General features: G+C 48.4%; 2 protein-coding genes and 1 long non-coding RNA gene across 3 annotated transcripts; 2 read left to right on the forward strand and 1 right to left on the reverse strand.

Moving 5' to 3' along the window:
• Positions 1 to 2,195: 2,195 nt before the first annotated feature.
• LOC135393152 (uncharacterized) lies at positions 2,196 to 5,606 on the reverse strand. The gene is made up of 4 exons (XR_010422488.1): positions 3,469 to 5,606; positions 3,209 to 3,359; positions 2,890 to 3,098; positions 2,196 to 2,466 (listed from the first exon to the last, which is right to left on the reverse strand). It is a non-coding gene; the product is annotated as an uncharacterized LOC135393152 (long non-coding RNA).
• A 4,851-nt stretch (positions 5,607 to 10,457) lies between these two features.
• LOC135392419 (uncharacterized) lies at positions 10,458 to 11,300 on the forward strand. Its single transcript, XM_064623133.1, has one exon. It carries the CDS (start codon positions 10,458 to 10,460, stop codon positions 11,298 to 11,300), a length of 843 nt encoding a protein of 280 aa, XP_064479203.1.
• A 2,317-nt stretch (positions 11,301 to 13,617) lies between these two features.
• LOC135392420 (uncharacterized) lies at positions 13,618 to 14,433 on the forward strand. The gene has a single exon (XM_064623134.1). It carries the CDS (start codon positions 13,618 to 13,620, stop codon positions 14,431 to 14,433), a length of 816 nt encoding a protein of 271 aa, XP_064479204.1.
• Positions 14,434 to 18,598: the final 4,165 nt, after the last annotated feature.

Below are 18,598 nucleotides of genomic sequence, written 5' to 3' on the forward strand. Positions count from 1 at the left end.
GGTAACGGGGAATTGTGATAGAAAGACATGTTGGGCTATGAGTGTGAGATAAATGTTAATTGAAGCTAACCAATGGAAGCGAGAGAAATGCTGATTACAGTTTGCATATGAGCCACTGATCTCGATTGTAAAAGGCTGGATCGCGGATAGGGAGCGTGAAGAAACCGGCCGCCATCTTACTGTACCCACAACAGTTTCCGCGGGCGATCATGCCGGCTTGTTGTAGTTACGGCTGCACCAGCCGTACGGGAAAAGGAGAGGGCACAACTTTTCACAGGTGAGTCATTCGTTATTAAGGAATAAATTGACGTTCATTCTGTACATTTCTTTGACGATTTCGAACAGTTTTTTTGCACGAAACCAGCACTTGGTGCAAGTTGTTAGATGGCTCTTCTGAGGCTCAAGCGAACGCCCTGGTATTTTACCCGGCGTCAATGATAGTTTGAGGTCATAATATGTTACAAGGAACATGTTACTCTACAGTGGTAGTGTTGTCATCCGTGTATGTGCGGCACTCGAGCGCTAAACTGCGTGCATTGCTAGCCCGGTACACGGTGTTCTCTACCCAAGGAAGTAGGCAGTCATCTTTTTGAATCAGCTTCGCGAGGAAAGTCTCATCCTTTATGTGTTTGCGTTGTTTACTGTTTTAGTGTTAAGTCGTAGCAAGGGATGTGGGGCTTTACGTCGTGAGACAACTGTGATCCTGAAACAAAGTTGAAACCCGGACGGGTTGGCGATCCATTTTAAATCGATAGAAAACCCCAATGCGAGGAGACGACGAAAGGGACAAAGGACGAGACGAACACAGCAGTGTATTGCCAACCAAAGACTTTTATTTGTGAAGCATGTGCTGTATTTGTGTCGTCCTTTGTCCCTCTATCGCTATTACATCTGTGATCATGAACTGACAAAGAATGTCTCCGTTGCGATAATGTCACTGGGATGCGTCATCTAGCTCTTTTGTGTCTGACCTTTGTTGTCAGCTTCTTGCAATAACTCCATTAATAATTGGTTGCATGCAATGTTATTTGTGACAGTATATAAGACGTGATCTCTTTATACAGGTTTCCTCATAGCCGCCCTGTCATACTCAAAAAATGGGTGCAGAACCTGCGCAGAAAAGACTGGACACCATCAAAGACCTCGGTGATCTGCAGCAGGCATTTTGAGGAAGACTGCTTTGACCGGACTGGGCAGACGGTGCGCCTTAAGACCGACGCAGTATCAACAAAGTTTGATTTCCCACAGCACCTCCAAAAAGTAAAAGCTTATGCATCACATCAAAATTTTTTAAGCTATTCTGGATAGTGTGTGATTGCTCTGCATTAACTGTCATAGATGTGAACGACATATGTACAGTAGACTCTCAGTAATTCAAACCAGCAGGGGACTGGTGATTATTGTGTTGATTACTACACATACACATCTAAACATGGGCTGCAAGGAAGAATTAGGTCATGGGAGCACATTTGTCTGGTACAAATTAGTCACCCACGTTGCTTACATCTACTGTTGGTTACCTTTATGCTGCCAAGTTTCCTTTTGGACCCCTGAAACGCTCTGTAATCATTTTAGCTGCAATGGGAGTGTCCTCTCAGCATCTCAACTGCTTGCAAAACTGTAAACATCTTAAAAAATGACACAGTTTTGAAGATTTCACATTCTGGAAATTTGCAACAGCAGAGGTTGTCAGAGTGCGACCTACTGAAAGGTTTGTTTTACGGAAGCAGATTTGTGGTGGCCATTCCTTCAAGGTAGTCATATCTTATAAAGGAATGAAAAGCGTGAAATTAGCACAAGTGCCGTTCGAATTTTTAATACAATGGACACGTAGCCTGCCAACCCAAAATTTTGAACTTGTTTGAGCTACAGTAGTCTGATCCTCTTTTGCAGGACACTTAAGTAACCAGACAAAATAAACTGCCCACAATTCACACAGGTGTGAATTATCAGAGCTTACATTAATGAGAGCCCACTATACAGAGATCAGCATACATGGATAAATAAAAGGGTGGTGTTTGCACGTCATTACTCATTCCAATGTCAAATTGGATTCAGTAGTTTTGCATAGCGCCCCCATACGTCATCATTTCTGAAATAAAAGTATTGTCTCCTTGCACATTCCCTGTACCTTCAAAATGCATAATGACAATAAATAACTGCTGAACTTAAAACCGTTTATTGTCGTTGTTCTTCAAACATAACATCTTGGAACTTATTGACGAACGCATATTTCGTTACATCTTTGTTACACAGAATGCACAACCAAGAAAGCCCCCTGCCACTAGACATAAAGTAGAGCAGGATACCATCGGTAGCACGTCACAGCCAGGACCATCTTGGGGCACACCAGGGCCGTCATCAGAAGCGTCACAAGCCTCATGTAGTCTTGCAGCAGACCATACATACGTAGTGCAGGAAAGTCCTCGTACATTAAAACTGGAGGTGAACGTCGCAGTTGAGGCACTAGAAGGTGCAAGCAAAAAAGTGAAGCATACCCACCAGAAGAATTTGAGACTAAAGAAAAAGGTGGTAACTGCAGAATATGTGATTGAAGACCTCCAGAAAAAGTCACTGGTTTCAAAGCAGTGCAGCGACATTCTCCGTGGCTCCCTTTTAAGCGTGCAGTTAGATTTGGTGCTACGTACTATACAAAACAAACATGGGAAGATCAGCAGGGAGCAGTACCCCCATCCCTACGTAGTTTTGCTCTCACACTGCAGTTCTACTCCACGAAGGCGTACGAGTATGTGAGAAAGACATTCAATTTGGCACTTCCGCACCAGGCAACAATCAGGTCATGGTACAGTGCAATCCATGGTGAGCCAGGATTTACACACGATGCCTTTGATGCCTTGAAAGCAAGAGTAGAAGAGCAGCGGAAGTTACCTAAACGTGTCGTGTGTTCACTCATGCTCGATGAAATGAGCATAAAGAAGCAGATCCAGTTCACAGGACAGTCCTTTAATGGTTTCATAGTCCTAGGTACTGGCATTGATGACGACAGTCAGGAACCAGCTACACAAGCTCTTGTATTCCTTGTGGTTGCTTTGGACAGTGACTGGAAAGTGCCATGTGCATACTTTCTGATCAACAGCCTAAGTGGGGAGGAAAAGGCAAACCTAGTGAGCCTCTGCCCTCAAAAGCTACATGACATTGGAATTCTGATAGCTGCAATTGTAAGTGACGGCCTGGGCTCTAACCTCACCATGTTTGAAGACCTTGGTGCAAACATGAAAAGCCCTGACATCAGGCCATGGTTTCAGCACCCTTCTGATTCTTCCTGGAGGGTTCATGTAATCCTCGATGCTTGCCACATGCTGAAGCTGATTCGTAATGCCCTGGCAACAATGGGGACCCTGAAAGACAGCAATGGAGGCACAATAAAGTGGGGGGTACCTCGTATCCCTCCAAAATCTGCAGCAATCGGAAGGGCTTCATGCTGGAAACAAGCTCAAGGCTGCTCACATTGACTGGGGAAGTCAGAAGATGAAGGTGAATTCGGCAGCTCAGACGCTCAGCTCAAGTGTGGCGGATGCTCTGGAGTTCTGTGACAGGGACATAAACAATCCAATGTTTCATGGATGTGAGGCAACAGTGGAACTCCTCAGGAAGTTCGATCGTCTGTTCGACATCATGAACTCCCGCAATCCCCTGGCAAAGAACTTCAAAGCACCCATCCGTTATCCAACCCGCCACCTTTGGATTCCATTCTTCAACGAGATGACTGCGTATATTGGCAACCTGAAAGATGCATCTGGAAAGCGAATATTAGAATCCCCACGAAAAACAGGCTTCCTTGGATTCCTCATCAACATGGCAAGCATTCAAAGCCTATGCAGCCATCTTCTTTCAGGAGATAATGCACTCTTAAGGTACCTGCTCACATACAAACTCTCTCGAGACCACCTCGAACTTTTCTTTTGTGCGTTGAGGGGTAAAGGTGGGTGGTGCAACAACGCGACGGCATGACACTTCATGGCTGCATACAAGAGGCTCCTTGTTCACCATGAAATCGAGCCTACAGCACGAGGTAATTGTATCGCCCAAGACTCCACACGCATACTGACTGTGACAGCAGCAGCAGCAGCAGGAGCTACTTCCCTTGACGAACTTGACATTCATGCATCACGCTATTTTGGTACTGCACAGAGTGAATGTGTTGAAGACCACGACTACGCAGATGTACCTGATGCAGAGCAACTGTCAGCCTTTGTTGAAGATGTTGTGGGGTACATCGCGGGGTACGTTGTCAAGATGGTGACAAGGAAGATCTCCTGTGCTGACTGCATTGACGCTCTCACAGACAGAACTTTACACAGTGCTCTTCTTCGTCGAAAGTCTCGAGGTGGTCTGATTAGTGTGTCTCAGAGTGTCATCGCCATTTGTAAAACAACAGAAAAACGTGTTCGTCAAATGCTTCATATCTCAGAAGGAACCTTGACATCCAATGCTCAGCTTGGGCAGCTTCTCACAAGGGCCGTCTTGCAGGACATTCTGTGCACGTCTGCAAGACTGGACATTTTTCCTACTTTGAGCCAGCACATGTTTGAGTGCAGTCCAGACGAAAACCATGTCATTCGCCTTGCAAAACACGTTGCAGACTGTTATGGGAAGATACGACTTTATCACATTGCCAAACAGTACACGGAGAAGGTGACTGCAAGGCCACGTCTGCGTAAGAGGTTGTCAAGAAGTATAGTTTTTAACAATCAGTGACTACTCACGTTCACTTCCTAAGTGATTCCAATTTTCATATTTAATAAGTACAAGGGATTATCTTACTTTTTAGTTTTACTTATACACAATTTTAGCTGTCATATGCCTTGTTCTGCATTTTCTTAAGGTGATTTTCTGAAATTTTGTACTGGCACAGAAAGTCAGAGCCCAGGTGTAGCTGCTGTTTCACTACGGTCCCCCAGCAGAATAATTCATAAACAGGAGATGCTATCAGAAAGCTTTCTTTGGCGGCCTCATAGCTAAGTGTAAGAGCGCATCGATACACTGCTCCGTCCAAGAAATATGTACGCCGAAACCAATTAACTAGAAATCATTAAAATATAAATGCTGTGTTTCTTTGTCTGGAACAGTTTTTGCTGAAGGTTCAAATCAATAAAACAGAATTACTGAAGGCATCCACAGTAAAAAGTTAACACGCTTAAAAGTTTAAAACGAGCTTTATTCAATCAATGAGAGCATGCAAATGACTCTCCCACTGCTGAGTTCTTGGCCAACACCTCAGGAATGATCAGTGAAATGAAAGCTTTTTGATAGCGCCATCTTGTTTATGAATTATTCAGCCGGAGGACCTTTATGAAGCACCTCGTATACATATGGCACATTTGTGTCAATCTTCGTTACTTGTACCATCTTACTTTCCTGTAGTAATTACTTTCAAGAGGGACAACTGTTAGTAAACTAGTGTTAACCCTCTTCAGCACTATACTACCTCTTTCTGCAAAATAAATCAGAGCCCAAAGTTTAGGGTTTCATTCTAATGTTCCCCTTAATTGAAAGTTGCCTCTTAAGGGTGAAATCTGACTTTTACCCAGCAAATTGCCCTTACTGAAATGTCTATAGCGATGCACACCAGCTTGTTCGGCAGTAAACGCAATTACATCACAGTTTGTACCAAACAGTGCAGTTCGTTACAGTAATAGAGCCCAATTCCCCCCCACCCCCCACCCACCCCAATTTAGCTGTTTGGAAGTTTTTTCATCTGAATTCATATTAATTTCGACCACACATTCATTTCCCCAGTTTTTACCCCCCCCCCCCCAAATATTTCCCGAAAACCTTGGGCTCTAAGAATAATGTTTACCTCGTGTTTCATGTGCGTGGTTTCTAGCACTGCATTTGAAATTTTGTGGCACAAGGAAAGCCAAGATCACATTGCGGGACCGTCTTGCTGTGTCATATCAAAGGATTGTTATTTGTCATGTGCCTACCAAGTGTGGTTGCCCACATCGCCACTGGGCTGGTGCCCACTGCAATCAAGTGCATTGTCGTGAGCAACGTGTGAGCAACTTATTCTGTGTGGATGTAGCGAAAAACGGGGCCAGAAATAATTGTCCCAGCTTGCACTGGTAGAAAAAATTGTCCCATGCCTTAGGGGACAATTCTGGTGCCTTAAGTGGTTTAGGATTAAGCGTGTGGTGACGCATGCTAAAATAAAATAAGAAAAAGAAAAAAAAAGAAAACGGTGAGAGGACAATGAGAAGGCAGACACAATGACAAGTTGGTTGTACTTGCCGGTGTCCATGCACTGGGGTTTTTATGAGTTCCAAAAGTCATGCGCTACGTTTTACGGACAACTGAATTTTTCAGGAGTAGGACATCTCGTTGCAGGAAATCAGACGTGTGTAAGAAGTGACACATCGATATATATTCCAGGCTATTAGTTTCTTGCATGGTCTGATGCTGGGGTCTCCCGGTGCAGCCCTGGTACACTGCCAATTGGTGTCGCCTAACCTGACCTAACCCAACTAAACTGACATAAATAGCCAAACCTCCTGACGTAACCAAAGTAACATCCGTATCATGAACAAGCTCGCATGGTGTAAGCAAGCTGCTGTCTGCAGAGAAAGAGGTAACATTTGCTTGAGCTTCAAACCGTCTTGTGTTGTCGTTATCGACTTATGTGTTCATCACATTCAAGAAAATGTTACCTCTTTCTAAGTAGCCCAACCTAACCCAACTGACGTATCCTAACTAATTATTTGGGTTGCGCTGCTGCAAAAACGACTCTTTCTGTTTCAATGGTTGATAACTCATTCCAAACGCAAACACGTCTCTAAAACAAAGGTACTATATAGCCTGCGATTCTATGGGACCATTTCCTTTGTCCCATGACAGTAGAAAAATGTTTTTCGTTACCGCTGTTTCGGAAACAATTTTTGCCCAGATCCCAGAATGAGAGATTATGCATGGTTGTTGTGGAACTGACATCGCATCTTACTGAAATATGGGCTGTGAAACGTGCTGTAGTACAATCCCCAGCGCTGCACTGCAGTGACGGTCTAGTTTCGGAATGCAAAACATAACGTAATTAATAATCGAACGGCAGGACACCTGTGAAACACTGTTAGGATACATCAGTATACTGGCACCTTACAAAATTGTGTGATGACAAACAACGATCAATGCTAGCAGCGCAATAAATACTCACAATCTCTGTTGCCTCCCATTGTTTTCTATGGGCACACACAGCACTTTAGGGCCCACCAACATGGCGGCCCGAAGACACGCCTCTCCCCCACGAGCCCCTCTCCCATGCGCGATCCAGCCTTTATACATAGAGATCAGTGATATGAGCAGTCTGTCGAAGGAAGAAATCCGGAAGACACAAAAGATGACACGAAGATATAACGATTTGTTTCTTTGTTTCAGCATACTGCTGGTCCCAGAAGGGACCCTGGAAGGAGTAGGGAAGGTGCATTAATTATAATATGTACACATAATACACTCATATGTAGTGGCGACATTTCGAAAGAAACTCGCAAATGAGTCGCGGTAAAGGGGCCCCATGTTACCTTTGCGTACGTGACGGTCGGTACGGTCGGACGAGTGTGTTATATACCGATGTTCAACATCATTTGTAATTTGTAATACCACTCGTTGATGTGTTCTAAACTGCATTGCAAAGGTCTGCAATATGAGACGAGCCTGGAGCTATGGTGAGCTGGCCGATCAAAGCACACCGAAAAAAAAAAAGATCGGCATATTGGGGACGCACGTACGTACACGGTCAAATGCCTTGGGGAGATGCAAAAACAAAATGTCAATTTGTAGGTTACTATCCAAAGCTAATGCCAAGTCGTGGGCGAAATCAGACAGGGCCGTGATCGACAGCGGAGTAATCCCCGCGAAATCGACGCTGCAAGGGAGTTAGTAATCCATGTTCTTCCGGGAATTATGTTACTTGATCATGATGTTACTTGTTTGGAAAAGTTTGGAAAACTCTTACAATTCACAACAGCTGGAAAGAAAAGAAAATTTCTAACCCAAAGACGAGGCTCCTGCCTTACGTATCGGTTTTACACCTTCGTCCAGTGAATTGATTTGATTGATTGATTTGACAGTGAAGTTGATTTACTTTACTTCGTAAAGTAAATCATTCGGAATATTGTCTGTCCCAGAAGACCTCAATAACGTGTCCTGGAGTAGCCTGTTCCGAGTTTTTTTTTTGACTAGCATATCCACTTTTTTCCTTTACCAACCAATCCGCAGAAGGCTTCTTGATGTTGAGCATAATAAGAAATACAAGTACTGATTTAAAGTAATGTAATAGTAATAATAATTCGGGGCTTTAAGTCGTGAGACAACGGCGATTGATCTATGATCAAAGGAGTTCGCCACATTGCTAGATTAACTGTTCTCTGCTGTGCGCCATTATGTTCTTATTTGCTCGATACTTAGAGTAATCATACGCCAAATTTTCTGGGGTGCGCAACAAAGACTTGGCTATCATTTCTTTTTAGCCTCACTTAATTTCCTCCTTCAGAAAATTAGTCACACCTGAAACCAGGGTTTACATCGCCGTCTATTTTTGGCTATGCGATGTTAAGATGCTAAACGACGAGTGGTGTGCATGGTCTTCGAGTGTAAACCGCGAGACTTCTTGAGCACGAACTTTGTTATGCATATGTGTACAGTGGCCTTGAAAAAAATTCAGGCCATGTTAACGTTTCTCGTGGTGCTACATATCTGGTTTAAATTGTACAAGGATCTGTCCTTGGAAAATCGTAGAATGTCTGGATTTTAGGTCTATCATGCTAGAATTTTATATGGTGCATCTCAAAAGGTCCATCTTGTGATCTGAAAGTCCACCAAGTACTTGGCAGTCCCATTCCCAGTCAAACGTGTTAGACACCGGGAACAGATCAAGTATACTGAAGCAGAAGATTCTTGAATTCTAGTGTAGCTCTTGACGACCAGGGAATGATCATAGCAAAAGGCAATATCCAGTAGTGCACTTCCATTCCTGAAGTCCCCAACTCCGGTTAAAGGGGCACTAAAATGCAAAAATAAGTTCACTTCAAATTACGTTACACGGTATGTTAATTTCGTACTCGTTATCAGAATTCAAAACCTCGATTCCGTTACGGAGCTACAATCGAAATTATACCGGACTCTTTCCTACTTCGGCGCTAAGCAGTGAACGTCGTTTCAGATCGTGCATCGGTGTTTTTAGTCCATGCTGCGCGTGCACGCGCGCCCCCACACCATGGAGCAGCCTCGGCGAAAAACATAGTGCGCGTTGTGAAGCGGACTGGCGTCGCTGCTCGAAGGACGTGAAGATAATGTTATCAGTGGAACATTCGCGAGAACTGTTGTGGGCTACAATTCAGTGAATCGGTATTGAAAAATGTAGCAGTGCGCATCATGCCGCGCATACACGGAACACTACGATCGGACCCGTTCCATATCCACATGCCCACGATAGCTATGCGGGCGCTTCTCCTGCTGTCTCATTGGATGCCACCAGTCTTTGCGTCCTTGGGACACCATTCGTTGCCACCGAAGACGGCACTGTTTTCATTGTGTTTTTCTTCTAAACGGTGGCGCTCTGTGAACTAATTTTGCTTGCATTATAATAATTGAAACCCGTACTTTCATTTGAGAGCAAGTTGTTTTTGCATTTTAATGCCCCTTTAAGGTTTCCTAATTTACACCCGCAATCACCCGCAAGGATCACTTTTTGATTACGTGGTACTGTTCGAAATCATGTAACCACATAACGTGTTCAAGAAAGAAGGCATGTAACTGTTGCCGTTGTAGGCCACGCTTAGGCGGGCAACGTCGGCAAAGTCAGGGGACGTCAGGCAACGTCGGCCTATCGCAAGGTGGGACTCAGTTGCGGTCCCAAGGGAGGGCGTTGGGGGAGGTCGCCCCCCTTCCTCCCCCCAAAGCATAGCCAGGACCAGGCTATGCTTTGTCGACCTAGCTGCTAGGTCGACATGAATGCGGTCCAGGTAGAGGATGTGGCGGCCCGTGGAAGACGACGACGATGCGCCTCTGCTGCCACGCGCTACGGCGCTGGCACGGCAGTTCTACCGGCACCGTCCTAGCGTGAGGCCACGCACATCTGCCCGCTGGGACATTCCATCATCGCCGGTCAGGACTCATGTAGAGGAACACCACCTCCTCTACATTTGGTGACCCGAACAACGAACACCATGTTCGGCGTAATTCGGCCATTCAACATCCTAAATTTTTCGTCGGCAAACCAGCAGCGAACCATCCTCTAGCAGGCAAGGCGCACCGGGACCACTGTTCCACCGGGGACCCGCAGGGAGACCACAGTAAGCCGAGTTTCTGGCCTCCACCTGCTTCACGATGGTCCTCCCCGGCACTTCTCTGGCGACAAACAGCGTCCACGCTTACGTACCGGTCGCGGTACTGTCGCCCACTGTACGACACTTCACTGGTGACCCGAACAGCAGAACACAGCTACCATGACCTCTCCGGCGCCGACGATGCCGGACCCCGCACCGCTGGCGTCGCAACCTTCCACTCTTCATGCTGTAGCCGTGAAGATTCCGCCTTTCTGGCCAGCCGACCCGGCTCTGTGGTTCGCCAACATCGAAGCGCAGTTTGCCCTCCGAGGCATATCTGCACAGCAAACAAAATTCTTTCACGTCGTTGGAGCGCTTGGCCCTAACGAAGCGTCAGAGGTCAGGGACGTCATCACCAACCCCCCAGCAGCCAACCCTTTCGACGCGTTAAAAGACGCGCTCACGAAGAGAACGACAGCCTCTGAACAGGAACGCCTGCGACAACTGCTCACAGCTGAGGTCCTCGGCGACAGGAAGCCTTCGCAGCTGCTGCGTCGGATGCAGCAGTTGTTGGGCGATAGGGCCTCATCCTTGGACGAATCCATCCTGCGCGAATTATTCCTGCAGCGTCTTCCGAACACGGTTCGCATGATACTAACAACGTCGAGCAGCGTTTCGCTCGAGGCTTTAGCGGAGATGGCGGATAAGATGATGGACATTGCGCCGCCAACTGTTTGTGCCATATCTCCACAACCCTCTGCACCATCACCGTCAGACTTCCAGGAGCTGCGTGACGAAGTCAGCCGCCTTTCCGGCTTAGTCGCATCAAGCTTACGCTTCGGCCGATCGCGAAGCCCACGTCACCGCAGCCCTCGTCGCGGCAACTTCCGTCGTCGCACACCATCGCCTCTCCAGCAGTCTGCAAATCCCGATGAGTGCTGGTACCACCAGACTTTCGGAGACCGTGCCCGGCGCTGCCAGCCTCCCTGCTCCAGACAGGGAAACGGGAGCGTCAACAACTGAAGACGGCCAGTTTAGTTGACGCAGCCCCAAGTCGTCCACGCCTCTTTTACATCACTGACCGCGGCTCTGGCGCCCGCTTTTTGGTTGATACGGGCGCGGAGGTCTGCGTCATCCCCGCCTCTCGAGACGATCAGAAGCGCACCCCACCTAACGCCAGTCTTCAAGCTGTCAACGGATCCCCTATTACGACTTACGGCGAAAAACTCGTTACACTCAACCTTGGCCTACGCCGCGTTTTTCGGTGGATTTTTGTGATTGCCAAGGTACCCCAAGCCATCATCGGTGCCGACTTCTTGGCTCACTTCGGGCTCCTGGTCGACATGAGTCGAAGAAGGCTAATTGACAGAACCACCAGCCTTTCGGTTCAAGGGGTTGCCGTCACCTCGCCACTTACCCCAACCATCCGTCGACTCGAACCGAAGACTGACTTCGAAGCTATTTTGCACGACTTTCCAGACCTCACTCAACCACCAAACTGGAAGCTCCCGGTCAAACATCACGTCGTGCACCACATTGTGACATCGGGCCCGCCAGTGCACGTTCACCCTCGCAGGCTGGCGCCAGAGAAATTCAAAGTGGCCAAAGAAGAATTCGAGCACATGCTCGAGCTCGGAATTATCAGGCCATCATCTAGCGACTGGTCTTCGGCTCTCCACATGGTCCCCAAAGAAACAGGTGACTGGCGGCCATGTGGGGACTATAGACAGCTAAACCGGGTTACTGTACCCGATCGCTATCCGATACCACACGTCCAAGACTTCGCGGCAAATCTGCATGGCGCAAGAATATTCTCGAAACTCGACCTAGTACGCGCCTACCACCAGATCCCGGTGGCGCCCGAGGACATCGGAAAGACCGCAATAACCACGCCGTTCGGGCTGTTTGAATTTTTGCGCATGCCCTTTGGACTCCGGAATGCGGCGCAAACTTTTCAACGGTTCGTCGACTCAGTCATCAGAGGGTTGCCGTTCGCATTTGCTTATATTGACGACCTGCTCATCGCTAGTGCCACCCCGGAAGAACACGCCGACCATCTTCGCACACTCTTTGCCCGCCTCAACGAGTTTGGTATCATCGTGAACGCTGCCAAGAGCGAGTTTGGAGTGGAAGAACTTGATTTTCTGGGCCACCACATCACCCGCTCGGGCATCACTCCTCTCGCGTCCAAGGTGAAAGCCATTCAAGATTTTCCGCAGCCGACTACCTCACGAAAGCTCCGCGAGTTCCTCGGGCTAGTAAATTTTTACAGAAGATTCGTGCCGCACTGCGCATCCACCCTCCAGCCTGTGGAAGCATTGCTCACGGGTTCCAAAGGCCGCAATGCCCCTCTTGCCTGGACATCGCGCGCCACAGATGCCTTTTGCAGTCTCAAGCAGGCTCTCGCTGAAGCCACCTTGCTGAGGCATCCAGTGCACGATGCGCCCACGGCGCTCATGGTGGACGCCTCGTCGTCGGCCGTTGGCGCTGTGCTTCAGCAACAGATCGACCACGCGTGGCAGCCGCTATCATTTTTCTCTCGGAAATTCAAAGACAGGGAAACTCGATACAGCACCTTTTCCCGTGAACTGCTTGCTGTCTTCCTTTCGGTGAAGCATTTCCGCCCGTTTCTTGAAGGTCGCGTCTTCACTATATACACCGACCACAAGCCGCTGACCCACGCGTTCACTTCATCCGGCAACAGCTACTCACCACGGGAGATTCGCCAACTTACCTTCGTGTCCGAGTTTTCCACGGACATTCGGCACGTCAGCGGTCACGACAACCCCGTGGCCGACGCTCTCAGCCGCATCAGCGCACTGTCACCAGGTCTTCCTCAAGACATCAGTGTTCCGCTCAGCCTAGAGACATTGGCTGACCTGCAACGCTCAGACGAAGACCTCCGCATGCTCCGCGAAAACTCTACATCGTCGCTTCGTCTCGAAGACGTCCTTCTTCCCGGTACCGCCACCACGCTTGTCTGCGACGTATCCCAGGGGCATCCACGACCCTTTGTCCCAGCAGCCCTGCGCCGGCGGGTATTTGATACCCTCCACGCACTATCGCACCCGGGCATACGCGCAACGCAGAAGTTAATCAGTGCGCGCTACGTGTGGCCCGGCATGCAAGCCGACATCAAGCACTGGACGCGTGGCTGCCAGCAGTGCCAGAGAGCTAAGATACAGCGACACACTTTTGCTCCCGTGCACCCCTTCCTTCCACCTGACACCCGCTTTGAAAAGGTCCACTTGGACATCGTGGGACCCCCCCGCCTTGTCAAGGTCACCGATATCTACTCACGGTGGTAGACCGTTTCACGCGGTGGCCTGAGGCGGCCCCCATGCCTGATATCTCCGCCGCAACTGTCGCCGCTACCTTCACGAGCACGTGGGTTGCCCGCTTCGGAGTGCCCTCCACTATCACTACTGACCGTGGGCGGCAGTTTGAGTCGTGTCTATTCAGCGCCCTCACCACCTTACTGGGATCTCAACGCATTCGGACCACTTCCTACCATCCGGCATCAAACGGCATGGTGGAACGATTCCATCGACAACTCAAAGCCGCCCTCAAGGCACACCCCAACCCCACCTCTTGGACGGAAGTTCTTCCTGTCGTCCTGCTCGGCCTCCGTTCAGTCTTCAAGCCGGACTTGGGGTGCACCGTAGCAGAGCTCGTTTACGGCACAACTCTGCGACTACCTGGAGAATTCCTCGTGTCCCCCAAGGCTACTCCCCCGCCAGATCCAGCAGACTACGTTTCCCGGCTCAAGGCCATATTCAACCAGCTTCGCCCAGCACCCCCTCGTCAACCATGTTCCTCCAGGCTTTACGTGCACGACGACCTGGAGACGTGCACACACGTTTTCGTACGCGTCGACGCTGTCCGAAAGCCGCTACAGCCCCCTTATACTGGTCCCTATGAAGTCGTCAGCCGCACTTCCAAGTTCTTCTCCCTCATCATCAACGGCAAGCAAGAGCAAGTCTCCATCGACCGATTAAAGCCTGCATACATTGAGGCTCCTGCTGCTGACCTCACGGCTGCTCTGGTCTCCACCCCTCACTCCGTTTACCAGCCCGCCGTTCCCCGTTCAGCAAAATCCGTCCACTGGGCCCCTGTCCTGGTGACGCACCGCTCTTGCGTTTCACCAACGCGCTAAGGGGGGGAGCAGCTGTAGCGACCCAGCCAGGCACAGCGTCATCTGCGCACGCCGATCTTCGTCGGCCCCTGCGCACGCTCCCCGCTCGCTGCGCTCTTGCAATTAAACAGTTCTCGTTCCACCCTTCAACTAGAAGGTTCTCTCTCTTCCTTCAAGTACAACAGGCTTTATGCGGGGCACTGTACCTGAAATGGATTACCAGTGATAGGATTTCGTGCGAGAAAAGGTTGAGCCCGTGTCCAGAACCCCTCCCCCCCCCCTCGCACACAAATGGACAGCGACTGGCTAAAGGTTTGCAGACGTCGCCCCCCCCCCCCTCCTCAAAGTACTTCGCTGGGACCGCCCCTGGTGGGACCATATGTTCAAGAATCATGACATTACATCCTTAACCGCATTCGATGTCTATATAGGTTCAATTTGTAACTATGTTAGGTCTTTCAACTTGAAACTGTATAATCTATAATGTCGGCATTGTGGTTGTCGGTAGTGAGCCACGACCCAGGTGACTGGCCCCGGTCGCTCAGTCGGTAGCGTGTTCGCCTTCTGACCCCGAGATCGCTGGTTCGAATCCGGCCGAGAACGCCAGCAACTTGGTGGCAGGGTACAAGTTGCTTAGACACGCCGTCTTCCGCGAGGGACGTTAAATACGGGGTGCCGTGTGATGAACTTTCATCGCACGTTAAAGAACCCTCAGGTGGGCAAAAGCAATCCACAGACCGACCGCTGTGGCGTCGCTCATGATCTCAGTTGTCTCGCGACGTAAATCCCCAATTATAAAAAAACAACCCAGGTGGCGAATTCCCCCGTTTTTCGTCATCAGTGTATTTGTTGTTGTATAATGTCACGCTAACAGCGCTCTTAGGCACTCAAACGGTGGATAAAATGAATTTAACATGATGTTCCAGAAACCTTTGTTTCGCATCAATTCCATTTACGCGTTTTCGGTTGATAATACTAGTGATGTGACACTTTTTTCTTTTTTTATATATGACTCCGTTGTTCCATTGATCAACGGTAAAAACTTGCGTGCGGAGAGAATACTACTGCGGTGCCATAGGCAGAGAGAAGACTCTTGAGGGTCCACGCATGTCCTGTACACGCGAATGTTGCTACAACACCGGTATACAATTTCCTGTTTTGTCGCCGATACCATGTTCCATTATAGCTACATAAGGAGCAAAAGAATTACGTAGCAAATAAGATGTGCGACGAGGTACACTATACAGAATGCGCCATAGTTTAGCTAAATGACAATTTAGTTGAACAATCTACCATCGGCCTATGTTCCGTGACAAAATGTTCCCAGCTTCCTGTACACAGCAACTCGATGGTCTAGGTTGAAAACAGAGTGAAGGGAAAGAAGCCATCAAGCTCTCGGAAGCAGTAATCACTCTTTATTTTGTTTCTGCCCCGTCTGTCATCACCCAACCAAGATAAGACATGCGGCCACGTGCTTCGCAACATTCCGATATATTTGGCTTGCAGGGATCGTCGGCTAGGCAGACGTGACGGTAGCAAATGTCACGTGGTTTCGTTACAAAGGACTGCGGATGCTGGTAGACGGTCAGTCCGCAAACCAACGTAGTGCTGGTTCAAATATGTTCACTATAAAAATACGACGTCATACGACGTCAGGGACGGGACATGTTGGACTAGTTCAACGAGAACCCGCATGGTTCGCAGCGAGCGCATAGTGCCGGAGCTCAGCAGCTTGGCCTCAAAACAGGGGCATCGCGCATTCCGTGTATTGAATATGGCCGTAAGCACACCAGTCCTTCTAGCCCACCATACCACTCCGTTCAAATTCGCTCCCGAGAATACTTCTCGCATGACGAAGGTAAAATTTTGTTCTAGACTCAAAAAAATGTTTTCTTTCTGATGAGAACCAGAAAAAAAAATCATTTCATGCTCCCTTTAACATAACGTTGTTTCCGCATGGCATTTTAAGAGTGAATGCTCGCATTTTAAGAGTGAATGACCTTAAAGCATAATAGCACGGACAGCAGCGCGAGCAACAAACGTTGCTAAACCGAAACTTCAGAGAGGATCACGTGGTGGACAGGAAGTAATGGCGGTTTTGAGACGAGCGACGCCAGAGGGATCCCAAGGAAATCTGTTCGAAACGGCCGCTGCTGTGTTTCCTTCCTCCATGGTGGGGAAGAAGTAACCGCAGCGCCCTCCACTAAAACCTCGGTAGATTAGTCCTGGGGCCCTATTCTCGTCAGAGTAATCGACCTCGATTACTTTGTGTCTCGCCTGTCATTTGTCGTTACGCGAAGAAGGCGTGAAGAACAGAGGTGTATGCCACCAGGGGCGGATTTAAGGGGTGGGGGCGGTCGCCCCCCCCCCATACGGTCGTGTTCCCCATGTAAAAACCCTATCTCCTGGACGATGCTGCGCCGCAAAGCACGAAATTTCCTTAAGACCACCCCCCTCATGACAGACCCTTAAATCCGCCCCTGGCTTCAGCTGATATCTGTTAGAATCACATCGCAGTAATACATGTTCGCGTGTCTAGAAATCGGGAAATTGGGTTACGCCACATATACGCCGACGGTATACAAAGGGGGACAGCATTCTCGCGGTCCTCTCTTTTGCTAAGCAATGCGCAGCGTCCCTAGCGATTTCTGAATTCCTCGCAGTTAAGTTGTGTGCGGTTTGGTAATTGCTAAATGCAGCCATTCATTCACCACGCCGCCTTAAGTGTATACAAAGGCTCGAGATACCTTCCGTTCCGTGCGTCTTGTTTAAGCGAGCGCTATATTTTGTCCCATTGCCGGGTTTTATTTCGTGCTTCTTCAGCTTCAATATGCGCACGAGACAAAGAGAGCGGAAATGGCGAGGAAGGGGCTTTGTTAACACTAATTGACGCCCACGGGGCTCTTGCAGTGCTATATAACGCACTCGAGCTTCAACACTCCCCTTATGTTCACCGACAAATGAATTCGCGGGTGTAGTGTGTAGCCCCCACGTTGTTTCAACGAAACAATTGCTTGCACACATTTCCCTTCAGTTTTGGACGACTGTCTTCCGGTTGGTTTGTTCGCACTTCCTGTGGCTCTGCCATTTTGTTTTTGGAGCGATCGTCTCCACGTTTTACGAAACTGTTCAGTGTGGAAATTCCTCAATCATCATCATCAAATAAAGTTGTTGTTCAAAGGGCAAAACCTGAGAAGGATGGACAATTGAACCAACGCCACCTATATAGATACAGGAGGCTACACGGCTACACTCCGTCATAGGGATATAGGGTGCCGTCTGCTTCAGACAATCGTCGCGGACGGTTTCAAACACAGGCTTTCTGTGGCTTCCAGTGGCTTCACGTGCGGCTGCTGGTGGCTAGTCTCACTAGTTACAGCCGCCGAAAGCACGGTCGTAGTTCGCTGACCAGGTTACGTCGTTTTTGCGATCAGGTACACCCGCGCCTCTGAAATCTGAGTTTTCAACTCATGAGTTAGGGGTTAGGGATAGTTCTTTCATCGGTTCTTTGTAAGCATGCAAGTCGGCGCTATGAGGCTTGCGCCATGTTAGTCCTAGGATTCCCCATTAACTCGGTACCCTTTAGTAAAGGGTAAAAAATCGCAATATTTTACCCTCTATTTCAGAAGTTACCAAGTACCCTCTGAGCAGTACCCTTTATAAAAGTTACAAAGACACCCACTAATTAGAGGTTACGGCCTTCAATTCAGAACCTGCCCGTAAACGTTACGCCAACATGTGGCTTTTTATACAGGATGTTTATTTTTATTCGCAACAGAGTAGCGCCCATTTAGCATGTGGGTTATGTGAATTTTCGCTAATTAATCGACCCGTAGTTACAAACACGTGCGTCAGGAAATCTCGGAAATGTTTGTAACTACGGATGGGTTAATTAGCCAAAATTAACATAACCCGCCTGCCAACTGAGCGCTGCCCTGATGCGAATAAAAATAAACACCCTGGACATTGTGCGCATATGGACAGACATTTACAGAACACACCAATATACCAAAATGCACCAACAGAAAAGGAGATCTTGCACATATGTATATTACAAAAAAAGGAGTCTATTTAGAGGTCTTGTATGACAATTGGCGGTGCGAACACTTGAAAGGCCACATGCTGACACATTGTGCACAAGTGTGATTCAGATGTGAGGAGAAGCCATGGTCGCTTTACCAGAGAT

Source organism: Ornithodoros turicata, chromosome 4, assembly GCF_037126465.1.
Source record: "Ornithodoros turicata isolate Travis chromosome 4, ASM3712646v1, whole genome shotgun sequence".
Lineage (NCBI taxonomy): Eukaryota > Metazoa > Arthropoda > Arachnida > Ixodida > Argasidae > Ornithodoros > Ornithodoros turicata.

Coding starts and splice junctions, on each gene's coding strand:
- LOC135392419 (XM_064623133.1), top strand. CDS start 10,458: ATGACCTCTCCGGCGCCGACGATGCCGGACCCCGCACCGCTGGCGTCG.
- LOC135392420 (XM_064623134.1), top strand. CDS start 13,618: ATGCCTGATATCTCCGCCGCAACTGTCGCCGCTACCTTCACGAGCACG.